The sequence below is a fragment of the Equus caballus genome, chromosome 15, assembly GCF_041296265.1.
Source record: "Equus caballus isolate H_3958 breed thoroughbred chromosome 15, TB-T2T, whole genome shotgun sequence".
NCBI classification, from domain to species: Eukaryota; Metazoa; Chordata; class Mammalia; order Perissodactyla; family Equidae; genus Equus; species Equus caballus.
Window position 1 is genome coordinate 45,715,545 of NC_091698.1, and position 25,785 is coordinate 45,741,329.

The 25,785-nt window shown below is 54.4% G+C and overlaps 1 protein-coding gene across 1 annotated transcript; it reads right to left on the bottom strand.

The window, feature by feature from the left end:
* Window positions 1–1,610: 1,610 nt before the first annotated feature.
* Window positions 1,611–20,275, bottom strand: EMX1 (empty spiracles homeobox 1). Its single transcript, XM_023618899.2, has 3 exons — window positions 17,944–20,275; window positions 11,886–12,070; window positions 1,611–2,167 (listed from the first exon to the last, which is right to left on the bottom strand). Exons 1-3 carry the CDS (start codon window positions 18,467–18,469, stop codon window positions 2,000–2,002), a joined length of 879 nt encoding a protein of 292 aa, XP_023474667.1. The 5' UTR covers window positions 18,470–20,275; the 3' UTR covers window positions 1,611–1,999.
* Between the last annotated feature and the right edge of the window lie 5,510 nt (window positions 20,276–25,785).

Below are 25,785 nucleotides of genomic sequence, written 5' to 3' on the forward strand. Positions count from 1 at the left end.
TTTGACATCTTTCCAATGACTTCACTTTTGATCAAGACCCCAGGACATTCCAGCCGCCAAGAACAGCATAAGTAAAGGCACAGTGCAGGAAAACCCATGGCTCACTGGGGGACACGGCTAACACGGTGAGACTGAAGCAGAGGGCACCAGGGGAGAGGTAGAAGAGGCCAAGGGTAGCAAAGAAGTGGAGACAGAGTGGGGGGCATAGGAAGGGGTTGGCACAGTCCTATTTGGGCTCGAGGAAGAGAACCCTAGCTGCACCATGGATGTCCTCCTTTGAAGTGGGCCTCATCCTTGACATCCACTCATTGTGCCTACCACTCCATCCCTCCCCTCCCAATCCCCCAGGAGCCATGGACACTGTTTCCCCAGGTAGAAGAAACCTTGGCTGTTTGCCAAGGTGGGAAATCCTGGAGAACAGGTGTGGAGATGAGTCAGCTGTGAACGTGTTGCATTTGAGGTGCTGAGGGGCATGGAATGCAGCAGACAGGTCTGCAGCTCCGCAGAGGTCAGCTGCAGGCATGGACCAGAGAGCAAAAGAGAAGTCCTGGAAGTGGATGTGAAGCCCCAGGCAGAGGACACAATGAGGAGGCAGGAGGAGCAAGGACTGACCCTGGGGTGGACAGAGGCAACGAGGCATGGACAAGACTGGACAGGACTCAGAGAGGCAGGAGGCGAAGGCGTCAGAGGTACTGCAAGGAAGGCAGGGAGGGGTAAGGGAGTCAGGGAGGGAACGGCCAGAAGATTGGGGTGCCGGTGAAGCCAGACCGGAGGCAGGAGAGTTTGGCCACAGTAGGGTGGCAGTAAATACGGTTGGTGACTGTCATCAGCATCAGCAGAGGAGGGGTGCAGAGGCCCAAGAGCAGAGGGTTGGGAGCACGTGGGAGTGAAGAAGCGGAGACAGGTGCAGACGTTATAAGGGAAGGTTGTTAGGAATATGGGTTTTGCTTTTTCAGGATAAAGGAAACCTTGCTGTGTGACAAGCAGGAGAGACAAGTGGACAAAGTGAAGGGCAGGTGAGCTAGAGAGCTGAATGAGCCCTGCCTTGTAGCTCGTTCCCAGGTTGGGAGGTCCTGAGTCCTTGGGGACAGGTCGCAGGCTCAGCCTCCAGCCCCGTCTCTGAAGCTTTCCTGTGCATGGGGTCTTCGCCAGGGTCCGGTGAGCATCCCGGTGGGGCCAGGACTTGGGGCTGGAACCGTCAGCCTCAGTCAATGGTGCCCCCTGCACCTAGCCCCCAGTACTCCCCTTTTCCTCTGGTTTCCCCTCAACTGGAGAAGCCACCAGAGTCTCTGTGCACACTCTCTCTCCCCTGACCCACCTGGGCCTGATTCCCACTGCTCAGTAAGTTTGAAAAGACCTGAACATAGAGCCTCCCTCATCCACAGGATGGTCCTTCCCTACGTCTAGCCTCAGTTTCTCTTGCTGTGGAGTTGGAGCTAGACACCAGGTCAGCCACTAACAAAGGAGAGGAGTTAATGAATTGAGTCTCCAAGGCCCCACCCCAGGCTCCCAGGTCCTGAACGAGCATGTGGTGCCAGTCCCCACTGGCCCCCAGTGCCGGCATCCCCACCCCAGGCTCGCGGGCCCTGGCGTGGGAGCTGGATGCTGTGTCGTTAAGAGAGAGATTTTTATTTTTCCCATAGGGAAGGGAGACACAAGGGGCTCACTAAGAACTACAGCGGGCATCTGGAAAATAAATTAAACAGAAACGCATCAAAACAAAAAGGAGATAAGAGAAACGGAGAGTGGCTGGGAGGCTGCAGTCACGGCGGCCTGCGGGCAGCCAGGCTCTCCGAGGAGGAGGTGAGCAGTCCCAGGCCTCAGGCGGCCCATTTTTGTTCCTCTGTCGGTGGTGGCCCCAGGCTCCAAGCCCTGTGGGGCTGTGATTCGAGGCCTCCCCGCAGCCGGCCGGGGAGTGGCCAGAGTCCATCCGGGCCCACCTGGGGGCCTGGCCAGGAGCGAGCAGCACTCTGCCTTCATGGGTTCGTGGCTGCCCACTCTAGTCATTGGAGGTGACATCGATGTCCTCCCCGTTGGCCTGCTTCGTGGCGATGCGCCACCGGTTGATGTGGTGGGAGCCCTTCTTCTTCTGCTCGGACTCCGGCCCCTCCTCCTCCAGCTTCTGCCGCTTGTACTTCGTCCTCCGGTTCTGGAACCACACCTTCACCTGGGCCGAGGAGGGAGGGGCACAGGTGAGAAACACCCAGGAGGCCCCCAGAGCAGCCAGCAGGGCCTCAGCACTCAGGCTGAGCTGGGAGCCAGATGGGGAAACTGAGGCCAGGGTCCTCCCCTCTGGCCAGGTGCCACCTGATGGGTCTGGAGGACTGCTCTTCCAGATACAAATGAGGTGGGGCGAGGAGAGGACACAGTGGGCCAGAGATGGGCGGTTTTCCCGTCCCTCTCAACAGAGGGAAGGGAGGCAGCCATGTAGCTGCCCAGCACCCTGTAGCCACAGCAAAGCAGAGGGGAGGAGCCGAGGCTCTGAAGCCCAGTGACCTGGGTCTCTACCAGTTTCTAGAAAAGACAATCACTCCTTCACAGGGCTGAGGGGACCAGTAAATGAGAGAACGTATGCAAAGCCATCACACGGGTCCCGATGGGCTCCCTGAGGGCCTGACGTAGGCCTGTCCCCGGGCCGCCCTGCAGCACAAAGAGGTACAGTGGATGTGGCTACAGATCAGGAGGTGGTGTCCACACCAAGAGTAGCACCTGGGACAGCCAAGCACTCCTGGGGCCATGAACTCCATGCTTGAGGCTCTAACCTCACACAGCATCGAGGTCAGGCTGTTTCACCAGGGAACCCTGTCTTAGTAGCCCCGGTGGAATTGCCCCCATCCCACATCAGAGACAGAGCTGGGCAGGGGAGCCCTGGTCCCTCAGGTGCCAGCTCCTCAGGGTAGTCTGAAACCCACCACAGAGGCCTTTCACTCCTTGAACAGAGGGGAGTCTGAGGCCCCCACAGTACTGACCCCTGCAGCCCATCCAGATATGGGAACAGGTCACATGAGGAACAGCTGGGAGAAATCCCAGGGGACAGAAGCAAGCTCCTCTTTAAACCCAGAAAGCCCCTCCCTGTTCTGCGTCAGGCAGTGAGAGCCTGACAAGGGGAGGGTGCAGAGACCGGACAACCATGCCCTGTGACTGGGGAGGTGGGGTTGGGGGAGGGCAGGTCTATGATACTATGCCTACCTCCTCCAGGAAGCCTCCCCAGATTTAGTCCCATCTCTAATCATCCCTCTCTTCTCCCTCCTCCTCCAGCATTTGTTCAGTGTCCAGGACACAGCCCTTAACATCCTCTCGTGCATGATCTGAGAGGCCCATCCTGGCTTCCTAACTAGTCTTCATGCTTGAGGACTGTGGAGAAAGCCTCCGTCTGTCAACTCCTCCTGACTCTGCAGTTCTTTACTTGGCCTCGCAGAAACCAGGCCAGACCAGATCATCCTGAGTTGGCAGGATGGGCCTGGGCGCTGATCCTTTGCTAAAAGTTCCTCCCCGTCCCTGGGCCTAAGTCCCTCATCTATAGGAGAAAGGCTTTCTGGGGCCCTTGCAGCTCCAGAGCACTCTGGGCTTTTTCTCCAGAGGGTCCTGGGGGAGGTGAGGCAGAGAAGGCAGGGTTACGAGGCATAGATGACTTTCTGGAAGTGACAGCACCCTTAAAAGCAAGTGGGTGCTGCCAGCTGCAGCTGGAGTGACCCATGATGCCCATGGGTGGTGCGCGGTAAGGCGTGTGTGTGGAATGATGGTGAGCACCTCAGCTTGGGCAGCAGCAGTGACTGCTGAGGGGAGACCCTTGAACTCTGGGCAGGGCCAAGGGCAGTCCTCAGAAAGAAGACCCAGTGCAGCCCCTCGTCCTTGAGAATGGGTGGCAAGCACAGGCCTTAGCCATAATACCAGGCAGTGGCAACCAAAAGCAGCCTGGCCTCCAGGCCCAGGGAGCAGTTCCATGCCCAGGACGCCCCACCCTCGCATTCCCAGACACACTCCTCCATCCGCTTCGTGGAGCCCACCCAGCCCAGGGGTTCCCAGGAACCTCTGCCCTGGCCCTTGATTTTAGAACACTAGGATGGGGGGAGGGGGCAGCCAGGCCTCAGCTCACTGGCTGTGCCGAGCAGCCAGCCAGTGACAGGAAGAGAGATGGTGACCAGCCTCAGGATGCAGTGAGAGGAGGGCCTCCTTCCCTCATTTTCAGGGCAGGGTTCAAACCCGTCTCACCTCAGATAGATGGGAAGGATGGCAGGTGCTCTAGGCACAGGGCTTCTGGACTCCACGCCCACCTTTCCTTGGACACAGGACTTGCTGGGCCCTGGGTGGCTCTCGGCAAAACCATTCGGCAGCCGGCCTGGCCCCTACCCCTCACCCTGGAGCCCACTGCGACTGTGCCAGCCAGTGGGTGGATGAGCTGGCCCTGCCTCCTGTGCAAGGCGTGTGCATGACTCAGGCCTGGCTGCAAGGCTGGGGTGGCATTCCTGAGAGCCCTAGGGACAGCTGGAGGGCTAAGTGTGGCCAGCCTGGTGATGGAGTGATCCGGGCAGCCCTGGGCAGCATCAGGGACACAGGGCCCCTGTCTGCACCTTCTCCCTCCCACACACACTCCAAAGTCTGCTTCCAGGAAGGAGACTCTGACAATCACACTTGCCTCTAGTGGGATGGACCTACCCTGCTACCCTTGCCCAGCTCCCCTGAGCCAAAGAAGGAAAGCTTCGATGGCAGAATGTCAGGCACAAGATATGTTTTCAGGCCAGGGGCAGCTCCTGGACACACCCAAATGAAAGGTGATTCTGAATATTTCCCCTGTGAAAACACCTGGGGTCAGGGAGACAGCTCTCTAGAAACAGAAATGTAAACCCTCTCCCCAGGCAGCCTGGCTATCTTCCGGAGAACAGCCTCAGGCTGAGTGTCCAGATGCTGTTTACAAAGACTGTACTAACAGGGTGCTTATGACTTCACCGTATCGATGAAGACGGCAGGATGCACAGTTTGGGCACAGTGTGATCACCACCGCGGAAAAACAAAGGCTCTGCGCAAGGAAAAAAGACTAGAAGGAAATGTACCCAAACTACGGCCGACTGTTCTTTCTTCTTTCTACTTTTCTGACTTTTCTTTAATGCATTACTGACAGCGAATGGGTTTTTTTACTTGGAAAAAGAAAAGGAACTGGGCTCTGAGAGGAGTTGGAAATGAGTGACACTCCATGACCTCTCCAACCCAGCCAGGCTATGCTGGGGTCACCCCAGAGCCCCTTCCCTAGAGGACAGAGGCTCTAGAAAGGAACCGGGTCACATGGTGTGGGTACCAGCTCTGAGGCAGCTGGCTTCAGGAGGCCGTGCTCATTCTGCACCTGCTTTCCCCAGCACCCGCACACTACACCCCAAAGGCAGTTGAGGTGTTGGCTGGAGGAACCCCTCACCCATCTCTGAGCCCTCTGGGTTTGGGGAGAGGTTCCCTGTGATCTCCCAAGTCCCCACCTCACTAAACATCTCTAAAGCCAGATCCTCCCAAGATTCTCTGCTTTCGCCTGAACTACCCCACCTGGAACACTCTTACATAGCCTTCAAAACCCTGCTCAGATGTTCCTCCACGGGGCCTGCCCCATTCGCCTGTCTGGAGTGCCTCAGTACTTTTCTCTGCCTCAGTAACAGTGACCCCGGCAGCACATTAATTTATTTGCTTGAACCTGTCTCCTCACTAGACTATGGGGATCTGGAGAACTAAAGTGGTGAGTTCATTGGCTTTGGAGTCCCAGGGCACACATTCCAGGCCTGATCAGCCAGCTGGGCTGAGGCGACCTGGAGCTATGCTGTAGGCAAGAGGCACCTGGGCCAGACTTGGAGAACAGGAGAAAATCAATGGCGGAGGTACTGAGGTCTAATCAGAAAGGGGTCTGGGAAGTGCTACCTGCTGGAGAGAAGGGATCCTTTTCTGGCTCAGTTCAGTGGACACTTCCACATGGGGGTCAATTCTTAATTCTCCATGTTGCACATTGGATTAACCATTTTTAGGGGGGAGCTGGGAGAGAGAGACCCATCGTTGAGGGAGACAAGGGTTGGCTTGAGTCAGGCAGGACGAAGAAGGTGAAACTGCTGTGGATGGATGAATGACTGCATCCACGCATTACTGGACTGACCGATGCATGCATTAATGAATGAAGACATGCATGTATTAATGCACGAGTAGATGGATAAATGAGCTAAAGAACAAGCAAACTATAGCTCCAGCCAATATGTCAGACTTTACTTTCGAATAATCTGCTGTTTGAATGAACCAGGTCTGGATCCCTTCTTTTCCACCACTCCCCAACCTTAGCCCATCCCAAATGGAAGGGTCTGTGGCTCCTGGACCCTGCATACTTTCAGGTGAAAACCTGTCCTCTCCTCAAGAAGTTCAAATACCCCTATTAAGGGGTATTAGAGTCTTATAACCCCAACATAAGAAGTTCCTCTTATGTCCTACTGTTCCGTCTCCTACTTTAATTTAAGCCTGTGTCTTCCTGTTCTGTCACCCTCAGACTAGAGAGAGGCTTGGAGATATCAATCAAGCCACCCCTCAGCCTGCTCTGCTCCCTGCCCTCTTCCCTGGGGATCTGTTTCCTATCACTTGATCATGTGAGCCGCTCCCATTCTCAAGGTCAAGCCCAATGCCATGTTAAGCTCAACCTTCACCCACCAAACTGAGGTCAGCTCCGACTCCCCATCACCCACAGCCCGAACTTCCTCCGCCTTCTTCTCTCCCCTCTCAGACCATCCTGAATGCTTGCCCTCACTCTCAGGGAGACATCATAAGTCCACCATGCCCCTGCGCCAGGTCCTTGGAGACCACTCCAGTCTCCCATGTCTCCTCTGCTCTCTCCTGACTCCCACTGGACTCCTGGAACTTCAGAGGTGCAGAAGTTCTTGGAGAAGAGCCAAGACTTAGAGAAGGGATGAGCCCATCTCAGAACACACAGTGAGCTAGTAACAAAGCCCTCTTGACTTTTTCCTAAAATTCAAGTCACTTGGATATCTCCCTCTCATCCATTCCCCAACAAGCAGAGCATTCCAGAGCAGGAAGGGAGCCCAAGAGGTCTCTTTACCAGGCCCCTGGGGGAAAAAAAGCCCATAGGCAGGTGACCACACACTCCTGCCTCCTAAGACCTCCCTCCATGCTTTCTGGCTCCAAGACAGTGGCCAGACTTCACAGCTCTGCTCTGTCTTAATCTGCCCACCTCAAACCCTCCCCTTCCGTCCCACCAACTTAGAATCCTATTCATCCCTCTGAGCCTTCTGCCCATGCAGGTCTCCCCCGACCTTCCGCAGCCCACAGCTGTGACTTCAAGGGGACTCCACTTGCTCGTCCTGTGCATGTCCTGCAAGTGTGCACACTTTGCATCTAGGCCCCACTACTAAATGAGGAATCTCCAAGGCGACATTTCTGTACCCTTTTCCCTCACACCTCAGCTAAACTCAAAGCCAGGGAAGGTCAAGAACCAGCCACTGAATTGTTCAGAGCAGGAGGGGCAGCTGGAAACACTGACCAATTGATCAGCCTGGAGCAACCAAATGCTTTCTCTCATCCCCCTAGAACTAATGTGCCCCCCTCACACACACGCACAGAATCACGCAAGCTGCAGCCCACGCTGTATGACTGCTTACTGGCATCTGATGTGTACACATGATATCACCTGATCTTTGGGCATCAATCACACTAAGCCCATATGTGCCCCATATTGTGGGCACACACATGTTACACATACCCATTACACACACACACACTCACTCACTCACACTCCCAGCTCTCATCTGACCCAGGCCCAGGTCTGCCCCACCAGCCACCATGACTGAACCTTAGATGGGCATCATGCCACTCAGACTCCAGGGCTGCCCTCAGCAGTGAGGGACAAGTAATTAGAGCCAGAGGGAGAACCAGCCCTTGCCCAGGGCCCCTCACTCCCCCTCCTGAATGGGCCCTGGCCTCCTGGATCACAAACTCCCTACTCCCCACCAAACATACAGCCCTGCCCCAACAAAGAAGCTCGGGTTGCCCTCCAGCATGCCATGCTAAAGCTCTGGGCATACAGAGACCCCTGAGCAGCTCCGGATGAAGAGCCACACAGTGATCTGCTTAACCCTCCCAGAAGTTTTGTCCATGAACTACTAGATAAAACTAGATCATGTAGACCAACAATCTGGATGAAAGTGCAAGGGAAAGATAGAAAACAGAGGGACGCGGAGGGAGCAGTGACAGCAGAGAGCAAGGGAAATGACTGATACAGTTAACATATGGATATGTGTCACTCAAGAGAAATTTGCCCATTCATTTAATACAGGTTTATGGAGCAACTACTCCTTGCTGGTCACTGAGCTGGCCCAGGGGTACAGCGAGAAATAGGAAGGCTTGGCCTCTGCCTCCCAGAGCTGATATGCTCAGGCCTGTTGTTCCTCAGAATCACCCAGAGAACTCTTTCAAAAACTTCTCTGGGGGGGCGGCCCTGTGGCTAGTGGTTAAGTCCAGCATACTACACTTTGGCGACCCAGGTTCTTGAGTTCAGATCCTGGGCACTGACCTATACCACTCGTCAGCCATGCTGTGGCGGTGACCCACATACAAAATAGAGGAAGACTGGCACAGACTTTAGCTCCGGGCTAATCTTCTTCAAGAAAAAAAAAAAAAGAGGAAGACTGGCAACAGAAAAAAAAAAAAAAACAACAAAACTTCTCCTAGGTCCCATCCCTAACTCCTAAGACAATCTCCTGAGTGGGGCATAGGAATCTACCTTTTAAGATTTCTTTGAAAGATAGATATAGCCAGTCTACAGCCCAACATTTGGACATGGCAGATAATTAAACAACAAAGTCCTATGCATATTATGATATATGGAAGATACACTGCGAGCTCTGAGAACTTGGAGGAGGGACTATATAGAAATGCAGGGAAGTAGAATATAGATGAGCCAGAGACTCAGGGCTAGAAAGAACCCTGGAGTTCATTTCATTCAGTCTTACAGATACAGCAACTGAGGCCCAGACAGAAGACAAAGCCAGAGCTGCTGAGATGATAGATGACCATTAGCAGACATACGAATATACTATCTGTCAGTTGCTAAAGAGATCAAGAGAGGTGGAAGTTTGAGATGGATGGCGGATACACAGAAGATAAAACAGAGGCGATGATAAAGAGATAATCAACACTTGGGTAAATAGGAGTTATTGTTAGGAAGAAGAAGATTATAATTACTAGAAAATAGGAAATAGAAATTAACCAGCTTGGGGAGGCAGTTTAATGAGCACAGACAGAAGTACATGGCTACATATAAAACAGCTATCTGTGCAGGACAGATTACAGAGCTCTGAGAGACAAATATAGATATTGACAATAGAACTAGACGGCAGGGGGCTGACGGGAGTGACTGATGCTTGACAAAGAGCTGATAGCTGGAAATGACAGGTACGCTTGCCCGGTAAATATTGAAAGATGGATAGATAATTAGTTAATTATATAGCCTAGGTCCAAATGATAAGTTATGAGAGGGACATGGCAGAAAGAGTACTGGACTAAGAGGCAGGAAGCCCAGGTTTCAGTCTTTTATAACACTAACTTGACATATTACTTTAAACAAAGAGATGGACTGGGGATGAGAATTAATATTATTTGAGTTCATATTAGTTGCCTTTAGTCCTTGAACAATCTATTTTCTGGATGAGGAAACCAGAGCTCAGAGAGGGTGAGTAACTCACCCAAGGTCACACAGTCAGCAGGGAGGCAAACATTAAAATTGCATCTGCCTACCTGGGGAGCTCTGTTCAGTCTGTCTCCTAGTCCTCACCTGGAAAGACAGCCCTCTACAGGAGGTTTCTCAGGCTCAAACCTTCCATAGTTCTATTATTTTTTTGTTCTGCATGCTAAAACCAGCTCACCTACAGATGGAACAAGATTAGACATGGGTGTTGATAGTGAAGCTGGGTACATTATATTATTCTATCTGGTTTTGTTTTAAATACGTGTTTGAAACATCTTATAATAAAAATGAAAGAAACCATCATTACGTTTACTAACTAGCATTGTTAGGAGCAAATATTGACAGGCAGCTAGGTTCAGTCTGAAAGTTAATCAAAAATGCTCTCACTGAGCTAAAAAATTTGAAAGTTTAAAAACAACATTGTTTCAACAAGTGTTAATCTGTGGGTGGTGGGATTATAAACCGTTTTGTTTTCTTACACTCCTACAGTTAAAATGTAATAACTATTGCCTTTTAAATGAAGTAACTATAAACACCATTCTTAAGTCGACACTTTGTTTTAGACAATTTTAAAACACTTTGCCAGGAGGGAAAAGAGTATTATTTTATTAACTTGGTTTTTTAAATATCGTTCCTTAAAACGTTTTAAAATGAACTCCGTTGTTTTGTAAGCTTTCTCTCTGCAGTGAGAACAGCCAGGCTAGCAAATCTGAAACAGCATGGGTCCTGCAGCAGGGACGGGAGCAATGCATTGATTAAAGGGAGCATCAGCCAGATACGACGACAATAGACAGCAAATACGACGCGAGGAGGAGCGGGTGAGGTCGGGCCGCAGGGAGCTGGGGAGGCAGTTAGGGTTTGGACCCCCACTAAGCCCCTTCCTATGCTCACTGCTCCCCAGGAGGCCCCAGGCTGCCTCTCCCACGCCAAGCCTGGCGCCATCTCACCATCTCGGACCAGGGTGGAGGGCGGTGGTGTAGCAGGGGGCGAGGCCAGCAGGAAAGGGGAACAAATGATGAAATGCCGGTGGGGCGGGAGCTGCTGGGCCGGCACGCCGACCTCTCTGGTTTGCAAATCTGGGAGTTGTCTGGGACGGAAGGGAGTCAGGTCTCCAGAGGCCCATCCAGACCCTGAAATCCGCCTCCGGGGCAGCAGCCAGCCCCTCCAGCACGTCGTACTCCTGGTGGACCAAGAGCTTAGGCGGCGCTTCCAGGCAGCATTTATTTATGGCAAAGTCTTTACTTACAGTAAGCCCAAATCTGCCTCCCTATAACTCCCTTCTAGTTCTTTAAAAAAAAAAAATTCTTTTTTCTTATTACAAAAACACTACGTGGTCCTTGTAATTTCACCCAGTTCAAAAACCCCTCCAACACCATTAGAGTTTATTCCCTCCGCAACTCAACAGTCCTTCAAGTGATTGAAAACAGTCCCTTGGTGCCCACAATCTACCTTCCCACCATTCCCGGGCCGCTCAGGTGCCCGCGCGCGCACACACCACGGTTTCCCGGCCCTGTCAGGCGGCTTGCGCAGAGACCAGCGCCGCCCTCGGACTCCCGGCAGGGCTGGCCCCTCCCTGGCTGGCCCCTCTGCTTCTGATCTTTATAGCCTGAGGAGACTTGGGCTTTCTCCCCACGGCATATCCGCCGTTGGGTCGCCGAGGCCTCCGCCAGCTTTGCCCGTGAGCAGCAGCGAAGCCAGCGCGGGAAAGGCCTGGTCATCCGGCCAAACCGTGAGCGCCCCAGCAAAGTGGCGGGAGAAGGGCTGAGACGTCATGGGACTGAGACGTCTCCAGTATCATCGGGGCGGCCCGGGAGTGACCGCGGCGTGGGGGCTCCTAGCCCTGCCGGCTCCCGAGGCCGCCGCCGCCTCCTGGTACCCTGCGCCTCCTCTGGGCTTTGGGAACTGACTCGGGGTCAAGTTTGCTCCCAACCGCCTGGTGCGTCCTTAGCGCTTGGGAAGGTCCTGCAGCCTCTGGGAGGCTAAACATCGAAAGGAAGGGGCTCTACAGACAGGCTTGGCGGGGCGCTCCGCAGGGTGGCTTCGGAACCGGGCGGGAGAGAGCTCAGGGAAGGCCGGGGCGAGACTCGGCCGCGCCCGCCCCCCGCCCCCCGCCACCCGGGCTCCCGGGCGCAGCGCGGGCCACCTCCCCGCGGACGGGCGCGGCCATGATTACCTGCGTCTCCGAGAGGCTGAGGCTGCCGGCCAGCTGCTTCCGCTCGGCGCCCACCACGTAGTGGTTCTTCTCGAAGGCGCGCTCCAGTCGCAGCAGCTGCGAGGGCGAGAAGGCCGTGCGGATCCGCTTGGGCTTGCGCGCGAAGGGGCCGTGCAGAAGCAGCCCGTCCTGGGGCACGTCGCTCGCTGCGGCCGCGCCGCCGACGGCACACACGCGGATACAGACAGAGAGAAGGGGCGCCGTGAGCACAGCCCTCCGCCGGGCCGCCCGCCGTGCTCGCACGTGCCCTGGAGCGCTCTGCTCCCTCTCCAGTCCTGGCCCCCCGCCCCCACTGCTCCCCTTTCCCTTATGCCTCCCCATCCGTCAGTCCCCTCCCATCACCTCCCCAACATCTCCCCACGCTCCGAGAACTACCCGGTCGGTGGACGCTCGGAATTGCAACGCTGAGGATCACTCTGCTGCGCCCGGAGGTGGGTCCAGGCCTGGAGAGGCGCCGGCCAGCCCAAACCCACAGTGCCTGGAACAACTGAAGGGGCCAAGGGGTGGGAAAAGTCCCCTAGCTGTCTTCATCCGCCTGTCCCGTCATATCTTCCTCAAGGGGGACCAAGGGTAGAGACAGAGCTGGGTGTCAGGTAGGTGATAAGGGGAGCAGCAAGGCTCTTAGACACCCCCTTTATAAACACAGATCCAGAAACGGGAAGGCACCCGAGGAATTCTCCCTTCACACCTGCTCAACCCAGCCTTGCAGCTAAATGCTCAGGCTACTAGCCCTTCGAAAATTCCTGCCAACGGGCAGGGCTCTACCTGGCAAGTGGTAAAAATAGGCCAGCAGCTAGGTCAATGTCCAGGCAGCAGCTGGAGGTCTAAGGTCAGGCTTATTCTTCCCCCTCACCACTTCTTTCCCCCCAAGCCTTCTGGTGAAACCCTCTCCCCACAGGAGACTCTTAACCGCTCTCTGGTGGGAAAAGGCCTTGCTTCCTCCCTGAATAGTACCGTGCTGAAGAAACACGTGTATAAATATCTAGATGTCATCTTTCTCTCTAATATATATAGATATAGATATATTGGTTTCTGCATGGGCGTGTGTAAATATATGCTCCAGCCTCCCTACTGTCTTTTTCTCCCATTTACCATACAGGATTTTCAAAGAGTATGACTGTCCCTTGGCAAATGTTGGCCATCCTGGGAACTCAGCTCCCACCTGCAGGAGGAGGGGCTGGCACTGGGCTCAATGAGGCTGGGATGGTGGGGTCAGAAACTACAAAAGCTGAAGCAAACCCCCACCCACAACCCCAGCCTCAGTGAACCCCCCACTAGGCCCTCACACAATCTCTGGATTGGTTGCATGCGCTAACAGACTCAAACAGGCCCTGATGTCACCCACGGATTCTCATGCAGTGGCCTATGACAGTCCCCCTGACCCACCAACAATGCAGACCCCTAGACGGAATGTTTTGACAGAGTTAGCTGTTGAGATTGACTGATCCAATTAAATTTCTTCAGAAATGGCCACTGGTTTGACTCAATTTGACCTGTTTTGTTCTTAAGATAATTGTTTGCATAATTCAGTTGAGGTCACCCATCTCTGGAAATCTCTCTGTAAGTGAAGCAAGGACACATAATTGAGATGCTGTTGCTAAAAGTCTCCAGGTAACCGTTCATGTCCTTTTGCTGGTGGAAACTGCCTGACATCACTTTCTCCATGTCCCTGGTCTTTGGACATCCACACAGATGAACTTTATTGCTGGGGGTTTCTGTGGAACAGGGTCACCTAGGAATGAGGGGCTAGTGCCTAGGGGGAGATAAAGTCCCCTGACGGGGAGAAGCCACTAACTTCTAGTCACCTTATCCATTTCAAGCGGCTGGATCTGTGCTGCTACAAAAGGGAGTGGGATCACATGATAAGAGAGATGGAGGGGGGACACCTTGCCCATTGGCCATTCAAGATGAGGTCAGCCCAAGGCTCTCAGGCCTCATGGAAGACTCAAGGAAGAAAATTTTAACCTGTGATGGTGAAAGGGACAGGTAATCAGGAGAGGGGGTCAGGCAGAGAGGGGTAAGAGGGAGTGAAAGGAGGAGCCTGATCCAGTAGGAGTAAGGATTGAAGTGTCCAGTGGGGGCCAGTTTATAAGCCAGAGAAAGGTGAGAGGGGTGGGTGGGAAGCAAACACTTCTTGTTGATATCAAAAGAAATCGTTTCACAAAACAACATTGTTCTGAGCCCGGGTGAAGTCCCAACAGTGGTTTCCTCTGGACAAATAAGGTGGAGAGGGACAGAGAGAGAAAGCCTAGCTCATCTCACAGTTCGCAGGGTTTGGCCTCAGCAGTTCAACTGGCCCAGGCTGGTCAGAAGTGAGGTGGCATCGCGGATAGACCCGGTAGGTGTGAGTGGATGAGGCGTGGAGGTGTGGAGGGCAGTGTGGGGCTCAGAAAGCTGGGCTGCAGTCTGCCTCAATGTGTGTGATTTGATGGCTGCTCTATAATTCTGTGGTATGTGCCGGTCACTTCTGTGGTGGAGTTCTCTGTGTTTGTCTTCATAAACCCAAAGTGGAGGATAGAAGCAACAAGCTTTCTGTCCTTCAGACATACACATGCCCCTTTGCCTCAAGTCTGCTATTTTAGGGGAAAGTTAGGTTGCTTAGGTCTGCTTCACTGAGAGAATGGCCCCAGTGCGTTGTAATGCCCTGTCGGGGTAGATAGCCTGTGTCTTGCAGTGTGTCCCCACATGGATGTGCAGAAACATAGGGGTCCTTCTGACCCAGCCACAAAGAAGCAGGGGGCAGGAAGATTATTCAAGATGCTGATAAGTGATGACAGATTTGATTTCAAAAGAAGCAAGGCTTTTCTGTGTAAGACAGAGGATGTTTAGTACAAAACTAACCATCCCAAGGAAACTGGTCAATAGCTACCTGTTTCAGTAAGGACAAGGGTGGTGCCTTAGGTGCTTACATGCCTGGGCCCTTCTCATTCTGACCTATGGGGAGGGGGCTTCAACCATCTCTACTGGCTTCAGTTTCCAGGACAGAACAAGCTTGGGGCTGGGGTGCGGTGTGGCCTGTTTTGATGCAGTCATTCTGAGCTGTGAGAGTGAACTGTCAGTTTCAGACAAGCACAAGTGGAAAAGTGGAAAGGGGCTGGCTTAGCCTTCCCTGGAGCTAGCAACAGCACCCCACCCCACCCCGTTTTCCTCTAGCCACTCTTTGTGGGCCCTTTCAAGGCTATGGCTGGGAACCAGCAATGGAGACTTCCAGGAATGAGACGGCTGGAGGTGGGAGCTAGGGATCCGAAGCGTCCGGGGCTGGAGCTGCAGTCCCATCTGGAGAGGCGGTGGCCGGTCCGGGGCTCTGGGCCGGATGGCAGGGCGGAGGGGCCTGGGGCTACGAGAGGGAGAGGCCGGCCAGGCAGCGGAGATAACCTCATTCCCCCTCCTCCTGCCAGAACAAAGGAGCCCTTTGAAGCACCGGCCCATTACTGTCGCGGGTCCCAGAGGGCTGGGTCTCCCACGGCCCCCTCCCGACGCTGCTCCCCGGCCCGGAAAGTTCCCGATGTCCAGGAAACAGCTCCGAAGTGCGGCCAGCTCCCCTTCTCCGCCGGCTCCTCCCCTTCAAGCCTCGAAAGCCGCCCCTGGCTTTGGGGTCGCGCCGCCTGGTCCCGACCATCTCGCGCTCACTTTTCCTTTTCCACCGCCTTGCTCTGCTGGGAAGCCGCTTTCCTGCGCTCTGGGATCGCGCTGCTGCCGGAGGGCGCTGCGCACAGAGCGCAGACATGTTCCTTTTCGTTCGTGTAGGGTTTCCTTTCTTGCATTAAAACGGGGCTGAAATGAGCATCGCAGAGACCCGGTTCTCTAGAAAACGCGGCGCCGGAGGGCCTGGCATGGCTTGGCTCACAGCCCCGAGGCCTCGCTGGGACCGCAGGGCGCACGGCTGCCGGGTCGCGCACTGGTCTGTGGCGACGATGACCAGCTCCAAAGCTAAAACATCTCAGGGTTCGAAAAGTCCTTCAGTGCCCAATGGATATCCGAGTTCAAAAATGCGGCTACGCTTGGCTCCATCTCTTCGTCCAGACACGATTCTTGAGAGAAAAATCCAACCCTTTTTGCAACTCGACAACGTGTCCGCCGGGACTGATGGCTCTGGGAGCCGAGGCAATATCCGAGAGGGTTTTGCGGAAGATTTATCCGGTCTCACCCGCTGGGGATGCTCAAAACCGAAGCTGGATCTCTCGCGCAGCGCACCCAGCCCTCGGGGCCCCGAACCCGCACGGGCGAGGCCAAAGGCGGGAAAGGCGGCGCGGCTGGCGTGGGGCGCTGGGTCCGAAGCAGGGGTCTCGGCCAAGGAGGCCATCTCCGAATGGACAGAGACCACAGGGCTTAGGACCCGCTCTGCCCTCTCCTCCGAGCCTCCTAACTGCCCGTCCCTCCGCTGCCCCGGCCTGAAGATTCACACAGAGCCGCGATCCTCAAATCGGCCCGTGGGCACCAGGTTTCGAAACCCCGGCCGAGGACTGAGTCCCATGGAGGACTGAGGTGCTTTGCTCAGTTTTTAATAAAACTTCATTTTATCAGTAAACATTGACTTTAATTGACAGATTTCTTGCCCAAAGCGGCTGGCACCGTAGGCAGCTTTTTTTTTTTTTAGATGATTTGAGCAAATCTTTGAAATCCCCAGGGAAGACAAGTCTGCCCACAAAAATTCTTGTTCAAGTAATTACATTCTCTTATTTTGTGGGATCTGCTGGGTCAGTATCTACAGGCCAGACGGGACTGAGAAAATTGACGAATTGGGAGCCGGGAAAGTGGCTTTCCGTGAAACAGTTAAGCAGCTATAACCAAAGAAACTTCAAGAGATCATTTTTCTTCTATTATCTAGATAATTGTACCAAACATCCAGTTTACTTTGTGTAGACTCGGTTCACCGTCAGATTAGCTCTAGGAGCCTAAGCTCTAGCCGTGTCCTTTTCATTTATTTCGCTAAAAGCCGGGTTTCCTACCTCTAAGTACGGAACCTCACAACGAAGGGCGCCGGTTTACACAAACAAAATAAAACCGGAAACTAAGGCTATTACTGCACAAATTAAGGCCACTGTTTAACAAAAGAAAAGAAGAGAAAAGAAAATTCCAACAAATTCAAGGAAGAAAACGAACTCCAACAAATGCAACTCTCCTTCGGGAAAGTCAGATAACTGAAACCTCTGTGTGTGTGTGTGTGTGTGTGTGTGTGTGTGTGTGTGTGTGTGTCTGTGTGTGTCTGTGTATGCGTGTGTAAGGCCAGTGGGGGATCTTCATTAGCAAACCTATTGCCCGGTGCAGACAAGGGGGCTCGGACTGCCTACGACCTTAAAAGCCCTCTGCCCCCGCCCCCTGCCCGGGAGGACTGCCGTGGGTCCCCAGCAGCCAGGTGGGCTCCCAGAGTCGGCGAACGGCGGAGGAAGCCGGCTCGCTATTGCAAACCTTCCCCGCCCTGGGTCCGAGAGGCACGTGCGACTTGGAGAAGTCGGCCGAGGTTGCTGAGAAACATCCCAAGCCAGCGGAGCACTCCACGCTGAACATTAACTCTCCAGTTTGCCCTCCCTGCTGCCCCTTCTTCCCACAGACCCGGGGCACGCGGGGTGGACTTTCCCCTGCCCGGACGCGCCAGCGACGCCGTTTCCCTGGGAGTTGGTGGTGAACGTGCGAGCGAAGTATGGTCCCGGGTCCAGCCGGGGCGGAGAGAGGGCGGCGGGCGCTGCGCTCTCTGGGATGGGACTGTCTCAGCCAGGACAGATTAAGGCAGGCCGCTGGGAGGACCCCATGCAAGGATGTGCCCGAGTTTGGCGTCCGGACCTGCACGGTTCCAGGGAAAGCCTGGAGGTCCCAACCTGGCTCTCTGAGCGAGAACCCGCCACGGCGGAAGCGCGGATGGAGCCGGCGCGGCTGTTCCCAGCTTGGGAATCGGCCTCTACGGAACCGCGAGCTTCTCGCAACAACTTCTCAACAGCCCCGCGCGCCCCCGAGCATCCCCCGCGCCACCGCAGCGCGGGCGCCGGCCGGCCGCCTGGGCGGGCACAGCGTGGGCACTCACCCTGGAAGCGGTGGCCGAAGAAGCGGTTCCGCAGGACCCAGGGGTAGAAGTGCAGAGGGTCCCGGTGCTGGGCGCCGAAGAAGGAGTGCGGGGGCTGCAGCGGGGAGGCGCCCAGCTGGTGCGCCGGGTGCACGGTCAGCGCAGGGTGGTTCATGGCCTCGGGGAACACGAGCTCGGGCCCGCCGTAGAGCGAGCGTCCGGCGCCCGCGGCGGCAGCGGCGGCGGCGGGGAAGCCGCTCACGAAGGCCGCCTCGGCCGCACCGGGGTGAGGGTAATTGAGCGCCGTGGGCCGGAGCGGCTCCTCCGAGGCGGCCGCCGCCAGGGGATGGGAGCCCGCGCCCCCGCCGCCAGTGCCCCCGCCGGTGCCACCGTCCTTCGCTACCAAGGACTCGATGGTAAAGCCGCGCTTGGCCGTGGGCTGGAACATGGTCGCGGCCGCCAGAGCTGAGCGAGGCAGCCGGGCTCTGGGGAGCGCTCCGCGTCCGGGCGCCGCCGCCGTGCGGGGTGTGCACCCAGCCAGGCACATGCACACACGCTAGCACCCCTCACCTCCCCCGCCCGCCCGCCCGCCCGCGCTCAGCCCCTGTCGGCGAGCCAGGCGCGGGGCGGCGAGGGGCGTGCGAGCGAGCGAACGCGGAGTCGGGCCACCGCGCGCGGCCAGGCACGCCGGCCTCTGCGGCCGAGCGGGCAGCTCCCGGCGGGGGCTCCGTGCGGTGCTGCGAGCTACCTCTACGGCCTGGGGGCTGAGCCCGGCCCCGTCCCTTCCGAGTCCAGCCAGGACCGACCCCCGTCCCCGGTCCTCCCAGCACTGCCCAGCCCGGCCACGGCCGCCTCGCCGCGCGGCGAGAGTTAGCGGGCACCTGCCCCGCGCTCGCCCATTGGCCGCCGCTCACCTGCCCCAAGGTGGGGGGCGGGGCGGGGCGGGGCGAGGGACGGCGGGTGGGGACGGAGCCAGCAGTCGGAGGCAAAAACCGGACTGGAGCCTTTGCCGGGCGATCTAGGCCTCCTCCTCCCCTCGCCGCTGGCGTCTCCTCTCGTCTCCACCCTTTAGCGGAGTCTGGCGGCCGCCACAACCGTCCCTGCCCACGCGGGAGGCGCAGAAGGCGTCCGAGGGGCCTGGGGCTTGGGAGAAACTCCAGCCCCACTCCCTGGTGTGTAACTCAGTTGAACCCTCTCCAATTCGTCCCGGGATGTCGTTTCAGTTCTCAGACAACTTGGATCCGAGTGGAGGTCCAACAAACAGGTTCTCCCTGCTCGCCTGGCCTCCGGGACCCTCCTGCTCACCCACCATCCGCCTCCTGGGCCGCGGTCTGAAGCCGCGGCCTCTTTCGTGAGATTTCGCGTTTTCTGGGTGTTAGGGGAGACAGCGCTGTCAAGGGGACACTCAGTTCCTTGCACAAGGGGCCAGGCCGGGGACAGCGCGGGAGGAGCCGCCGGAGCGCTCACGACGCAGCTCTCAAGCTGCAGTTCGCAGCTGCTGGGCCCCGCCGCGACCGGGCCGGCTCAGAGCGGGCCGCCGGGCCTCCGCGGGGGGCGGTCTCCTTTCCCCGCCTTCTCCGGTCGGGCGAGCCTGGCCGGGAAGGGGCCTCGAGGACGCTGCCTTAAATTGGGGCTGGCCGAACAGTCCGAGCCCGTCTCCAAGAATACACATGGGCGGTCCGGGGAACGCAGCGGCCGCCTAGCCTCCCCCGACCCTCACCTTCCACCGGCGACCGCAGAACAGCGGTCGACTCTGCTCCGGCCGGTTTCCATTTCATGCACTAATTCCCCGGGGGTGAGAGGACGGTTAGCAATGAGAACCACCACTCCGCAAACTTTTTCACCCGGGCCTTCCAGGCCGCAGGAAAACACCGCGCTTAGGCCTAGGAGGGCGCTGGGCGGTGGCAGGGAGGCTGGGCCCGGGACCCTGCCAGCGCACTGCGAGGAGGGGACCGCAGCGCGTCCCGCTTCCTCGCCGCTGCCTGGGTCACTCAGAGCGGTCCGGCCTCGGCTGGGGTGTGAGGATCCGGGCTGGGTCTCCCGGCGCCCCAAAGCCAGGGGTCCGCGGGCCGCGTGACTCTGCAGGGACTCCAGGCCGGGTCTTGGGAGTGGCCCGCCTTAGCGCCGCGAGCCCTGGTCCGGGAAAGCGCTCCGGGCGCCCTCGTCGCCACAAAGCAGGTTAAAGTCTATTTTCCACTCGGCTGCTCCGAAAAGCCCCCGCGCGCCGACGCCGTTCCGGCCCCCTTGGGAGAGGTGGGGAGGGGGTGGTAAGATTGGGGGGAGGTGAGGCGACCGCACCCTGCAGCCCTCTGCGTCCCGGGCAGCCCGGGGCCGAGCGCCGCGGAGGCGCCCCAGAAACGCCTGCGGAAGGAAGCGTTACCGAATCGGTGGCGAGCGCTGTGTCTTTTTTGCTGGCCTCTCGGGATGTCTCTGGCTCTCTGTGCTGGTCTCTCCCTCTCTCCCGTTTCTGTCTCAGGCTATTTTCCCCCTCTCCTGCCTCCCTGCTCCTCCCCGCCCCCCCCCCCCCGACTTTTCCTCTATTTCTTCCCCCTCCTCCTTTGCCCCATCCTTAGTCCTGGAAAAGGGGAAGCTCCGCCAAGCGGGGACAAGGACCTAACCAGGCCATATCACTAAGGGGGCGAGAGTGCGGAGCTGGGCAAAGGCGCAGAACGAGATTTTCCTTCTCTAACGAAGGAGATGACAGGAGATTTGTTGGTGCAAGGTCCCCGCGGGGACGCGGGTTCAGTTGGATAAGCGTTGCCTGGGCCTGTGCTCTGCGGCGACATACCACGTTTCGGGGGCTGCGACGGAGAAGACAGGAGCCAGAGCAAGTTGAACCCGGCCCCAGGGCCTTGCGCCCCTAGCCAGAGACGAGCCCCCTCTGCCTAGCTGCAGGCTTCCACCTCCTACCCGACCGCGAGGCTGGGCGCTGACCGCGAACTCGCTAAACTGGGCATGTAGAGGAGCTTGGAATCTACAGGGCCATTCCTGGACTTGCGTCTACGCTGGCTACTTTCATTCGTATGGCTCTGGGTATACATGTTCGTATCTAAATAGATAGGCCTTTATAATAACACCACCTTTCCTTGTGGTGGTGCTTTCGAAGTACTTTGACATCCGGCCGTGTCATTAACCCCATTTTACAGATGAAGAAACATTGCACAGGACCAGTGACTTGATTCTGGTCACGGTCGGATTGAGCTGGGACAGCTCAGTAGTCCTGGCCAGGCTCAGGTTCCACCCCCAATCCCCCACCCCCACCCTGACTCTCCCAGGATGGGGCGGGGCATTCGCAGAGTTAGGGATGGGGTGCTGGAGGGTGCTGGGTGATGGGAGTTCTGCCTTCATCCTTCCTCTCCTTTCCTTCTCCCAATGCCCCTTTTCATCTCCCCTGTAATTCCCTAATTTCTCTCCTCTTCCTTTCCCTCCCTCTGCAGATATTTATGCCTTACCCTGTCTCCTCTATTTCCGCTCCTCTTAGGCCCTCTTCCCCTGTTGTTGCTCCCCCTACAGTAGGTTAAGAGAAGAATTTGTCACCCTCAGGGGGTCTCTAAGCCTGCCACTGTGTTCTGGATCCAGCATCAATGCCCCCCACCCCACACCAATCTTTTCCTATGCCGTCTCCCCTGCCCAGTCTCTGCCAAGCTCTCTCATCGCTGGCTCTAACCACCCCACCCCAGCTGATCATGTACACAAACGCCTGCTCTTCTCACCAGCGGACAGACCCCACCTTAACTCAAACCTGATCCCCCCACACCACCTCTGTTCCCCAACCCTTCCTCTCCACCTTCCTGTCCTCCCTCTCAAGCTACTGAGTTCTGAGGAGCCGGCAGGCTGATCATGCCTTCCTCATGCTGGAGCGCCCTGCCTTCCCACGTGTCTGCCCACTGCTTATCTTTTGCTCCACACCTGACAGCACCCCACCCCCTTCCCGGGGTTCCCATCTCCCACAACCCAGGGTTTTGCTTTCTGCAGAGGAGCCTAATGCCTATTCAGAGGATAAGACCTGGACCGTCTGTCCTGACTATGGTCCCACATCAACTTTTCTCCTCCTTCCCTCCATCTCTGGAATAACCTGGGCTCAAATCTCTACTCTTCCATTTACTAATGGTGAGACCTGGGGCCAATAATCTCACCTCAGCTTGCACAGCTGTGAAATGACAAGCATTATTTGGGACCTCTGTGAGGATTAAATGAGATAAGTATGTTACTGTCTCTGCTTTGCCCATGTGGGAAACTTGGGAATCATCCTCAAATCTTCGCTGTCTCTCTGCATCCACATCCAACCAGTCATGGGGTCTTGTAGTTAAGGACTTCTCAAATCTATGTCTCCTCCCTTTTTTGCTTCTTTGCTGGCTAACTCCATTCTTCACAACTCAGTTCATCTCCTCCCGGGGATAGTCATAGTGTTGACTCTGTCATAGTGTTGACCTGCAGGATGGAGTTCTCTGTGTCTTCGTCGCTCTCCCTCACTAGGCTACGACTCCCCCCCCGCCCCCAGCCCTTCCCCCTGCCCCCAGCCCTGGCTAAGGACCTGTGGTGTACACCTTGACTCCCAGCACAGGCCTGGCAATGTTTATCAAACAGAGCCCTCACTTTTGTGGAGAGCTTGGTCCCCCAGCATCCCCAGCCATCTCCCTTTTACCTTTCATTCCCTCCTTCCTGTTCAGCCTACCTTCGTCTTCATGTCTCTCATGTCTCGCTGCCCTACAAAAAGTCTTCTGTCCTCATGTTTCCCTCATTCTGTTAACTTTTCTTCTTCACCACCAAACTTCTTCAATAAGTGTGTCTCTGACTCCTTCCTTTCCTCTTGACTGCATAAATCTTTGCAACCTGGCTTCCACTCCCATCACATTAGGAAAATGACTTGCAAAAGGTTCAAAACTTTTCTTATGATGCTGTTACAAGAGCAACATGTGCTTATGGAGACAATAATAGGCAGGACAAGCTTACAGAGTCATTGTGAGATTGATGACTTATAATCCCCACCCAATGGGGTGCCTAGCACATAGTAAGCACTTGATAAATGTTAGCTATTATTTTATAGAGCTGTGCTGTCCAATATGGAAGCCATGTGGCTCTTGGGTGCTTGAAATGAGGATGGCCCAGATTGAGATATTCTGTAAATATAAAATACCAAATTCGGAAGGCTGAGTGTTTAAAAAAATGTTAAATGTCATTAATATTTTCTGTGTTGATTACATGTTATAATGATAATATTTGGGATATATTGGGGTCAAATAAAATATATTATTAAGATTATTTTTATCTGTTTCTTTTTACTTTTTAAATGTGGCTACTAGAACATTTAAAATTACATATGTGTCTCACGTTATATTTCTACCAGACAGAGTTGTTATAGAAAATACAAGTAATCCAAAAGAGCCGGGGAGGCTAAAAGGGTGTGGGGGGAGGGAAAACAGAAATCATATAATTTTCAAACCTTACCACCCGGAAACAACCCTCATGGAATTCTTGCTGTATATCCTTCCAGTTCTCTCTCTCTATGTGTCTCCCTTAAAAAGGGTGGGAGGATCACACCATATAGAGTTTTGTAACCTGCTTCTTTAGCTTCATAGCCAATCACAAGCATCTTCGTATCCATTAAATAATCTATATTGTTGGACATTTATACTGTTTACAAATTTTCGCTATTTTAAACAAGATTTTGACCAACAGCCCCATAGCTGTATCTTACTGTATGTCCATTAGGATTACTTTTCTATATAAATTTCTAGAAGTATAATTTCTAGAAATGTAATTTCTAGATAGGCAATATTTTAATTCTTTCGGTATTTTGATTCTTTTAATTCATGTTGCCGGTTAGGCCTCTGGAAATGTTGTAGCTATTTATTCTCTCATGAGCAGAATTTAAGGGTTTCTCTTCATTCTCCGAAATGTTCATCAGGACTCCTTATTTCCAAATTCGAGTCTTTTTAAGTTTTAAGTGTCTATGGGCTCTTCAGCATTTCATTAACTTCAACTCTCTTTTCTTCATTTCTTTAACTCTCTCTTCCCTTCATTTTTCTAACAAAGTGCTTGCCTGGATCTGCCACCTCTGGGAATTGCTTCTTTGTGGGTTCCCTTTTCTTCTCCTAACTGTGGCCACTCACTAGGTGTCCTTGTCTATTCCTTCTATCTAACTGTCTATCTATCTATCTATCTATCTATCTATCTATCTATCTATCTATCCATCTATCTTTCTAGCTATCATTTATGTATCTGTGTATCTACCTATCACATATCTATCATCTGTCTATCTACCTATCACATATGTATCTATCATCTATCTATCTATCTATCTATCATTTTTTATTCCCACAGCTTCAACCAATACCTCGATGCAGACTGTGTACACATTTGTAATGCCAACTCTTTATTTTTCCCCAGATCGAGTCACTAATTTTTGAATGCTAGTGAGATGCCTTCCTGGGACCCCACAGGCTCCTCACACATTCACTATACTGCAAAATTGAGCTCAACATCTTCCCCACCAAATCTGTGCCTCTCCCTGGCTCAGCCTTCTTTGATAACAGGCCCACCTTTCTCCAGGACACCCAGTCTCAGCGGCTAAGAGGTCACCACCCTGCACAACCAGTCAGTCTTTGCATCCATTTCTTTCTTTCCGTTCCCCCCCGTGACTGGCCTACTTGAGGCTCTTATTATCTTTCCCTGGTGATTCTCTTATGATAACCTCTCTATAATTCATCTTACACATGGCTGCCAGATTTCTACAACACAACTCTATCCTGTTAAAATGTTTCCACACAACTGTGGGACCTAGGGCAGTTTATTTATCTCTCTGCAACTCAGCTTTTTATCAGCAATCTGGAGATAACAATAGTACCTGGAGAGTTGTTGAGAGAATTGAAACGAAGTAATTCGTATATAGCTCTTAGCACACAGAGTAACCACTCAATGAGTATTAACTATTAGTGTCACTGTTTGAACAATAAATTCAAATTCCTTAGTTTGGCATTTGAGACCCTCCATGAGCGAGTCCTTACCTTGCTAGCCTCATGTCCTCTGCTCACCTATGGGTAGCCTGCACTGCAGCAACACTGCCACCACCCAGGGCATACATCCAGGGACTCCTTGCTCTCTGTGCCCACCCTATACATTTCCCCTCCAAGGCTCACTTAAAAACAATACTCTAGGGGCTGGCCCTGTGGCCAAGTGGTTAAATTCGCGTGATCTGCTTCAGGGGCCAGGGGTTCACCAGTTCGGATCCTGGGCATGTACCTACACACCGCTCATCAAGCCATGCTGTGGCAGCATCCCACATAGAAGAACTAGAATGACTTACAACCGGGATATACAACTGTGTACTGGGGCATTGGGGAGAAAAGGAAAAAAAGGAGGAAGATTGGCAACAGATCTTAGCTCAGGGCCAATCTTCCTCACACACACACACACACAAATTACTCCAGGGCATGTGTCAGTCCAGCTTCTGAGAAAAGGAAAATTGTCAAAAGTGCATGAAGCCAACTCTACGGAGTGCCAGCTTCACAAGAACTCCATTTATTTTCTTCACTGCTATGTTTCCAACACCCAGCACAGTTTCTTGGCATATAATAGATGCTCATTAAAGATTTGTTGACTGAACATATGAATGTGAGAAACATCACTTAAGATTATGTTTGTTCCAAGACAGTGTAGAAATGTAAATTTTCATCACATAGGACATAAAGAAGAGACAGTTCATGCCCATTGAGTTGGCCATGAAAGGAGAGTTTGACCCAGGCCTCACTTTGGGAGATTTCTCCTGCAGAGCCTCTAACTGATGGGAAAGGAAACCGAGACACTTTGAACGTGGACCCTGCCCAGCAATTGGCTAAACTCTTGGGTGGGGAGGACTACAAA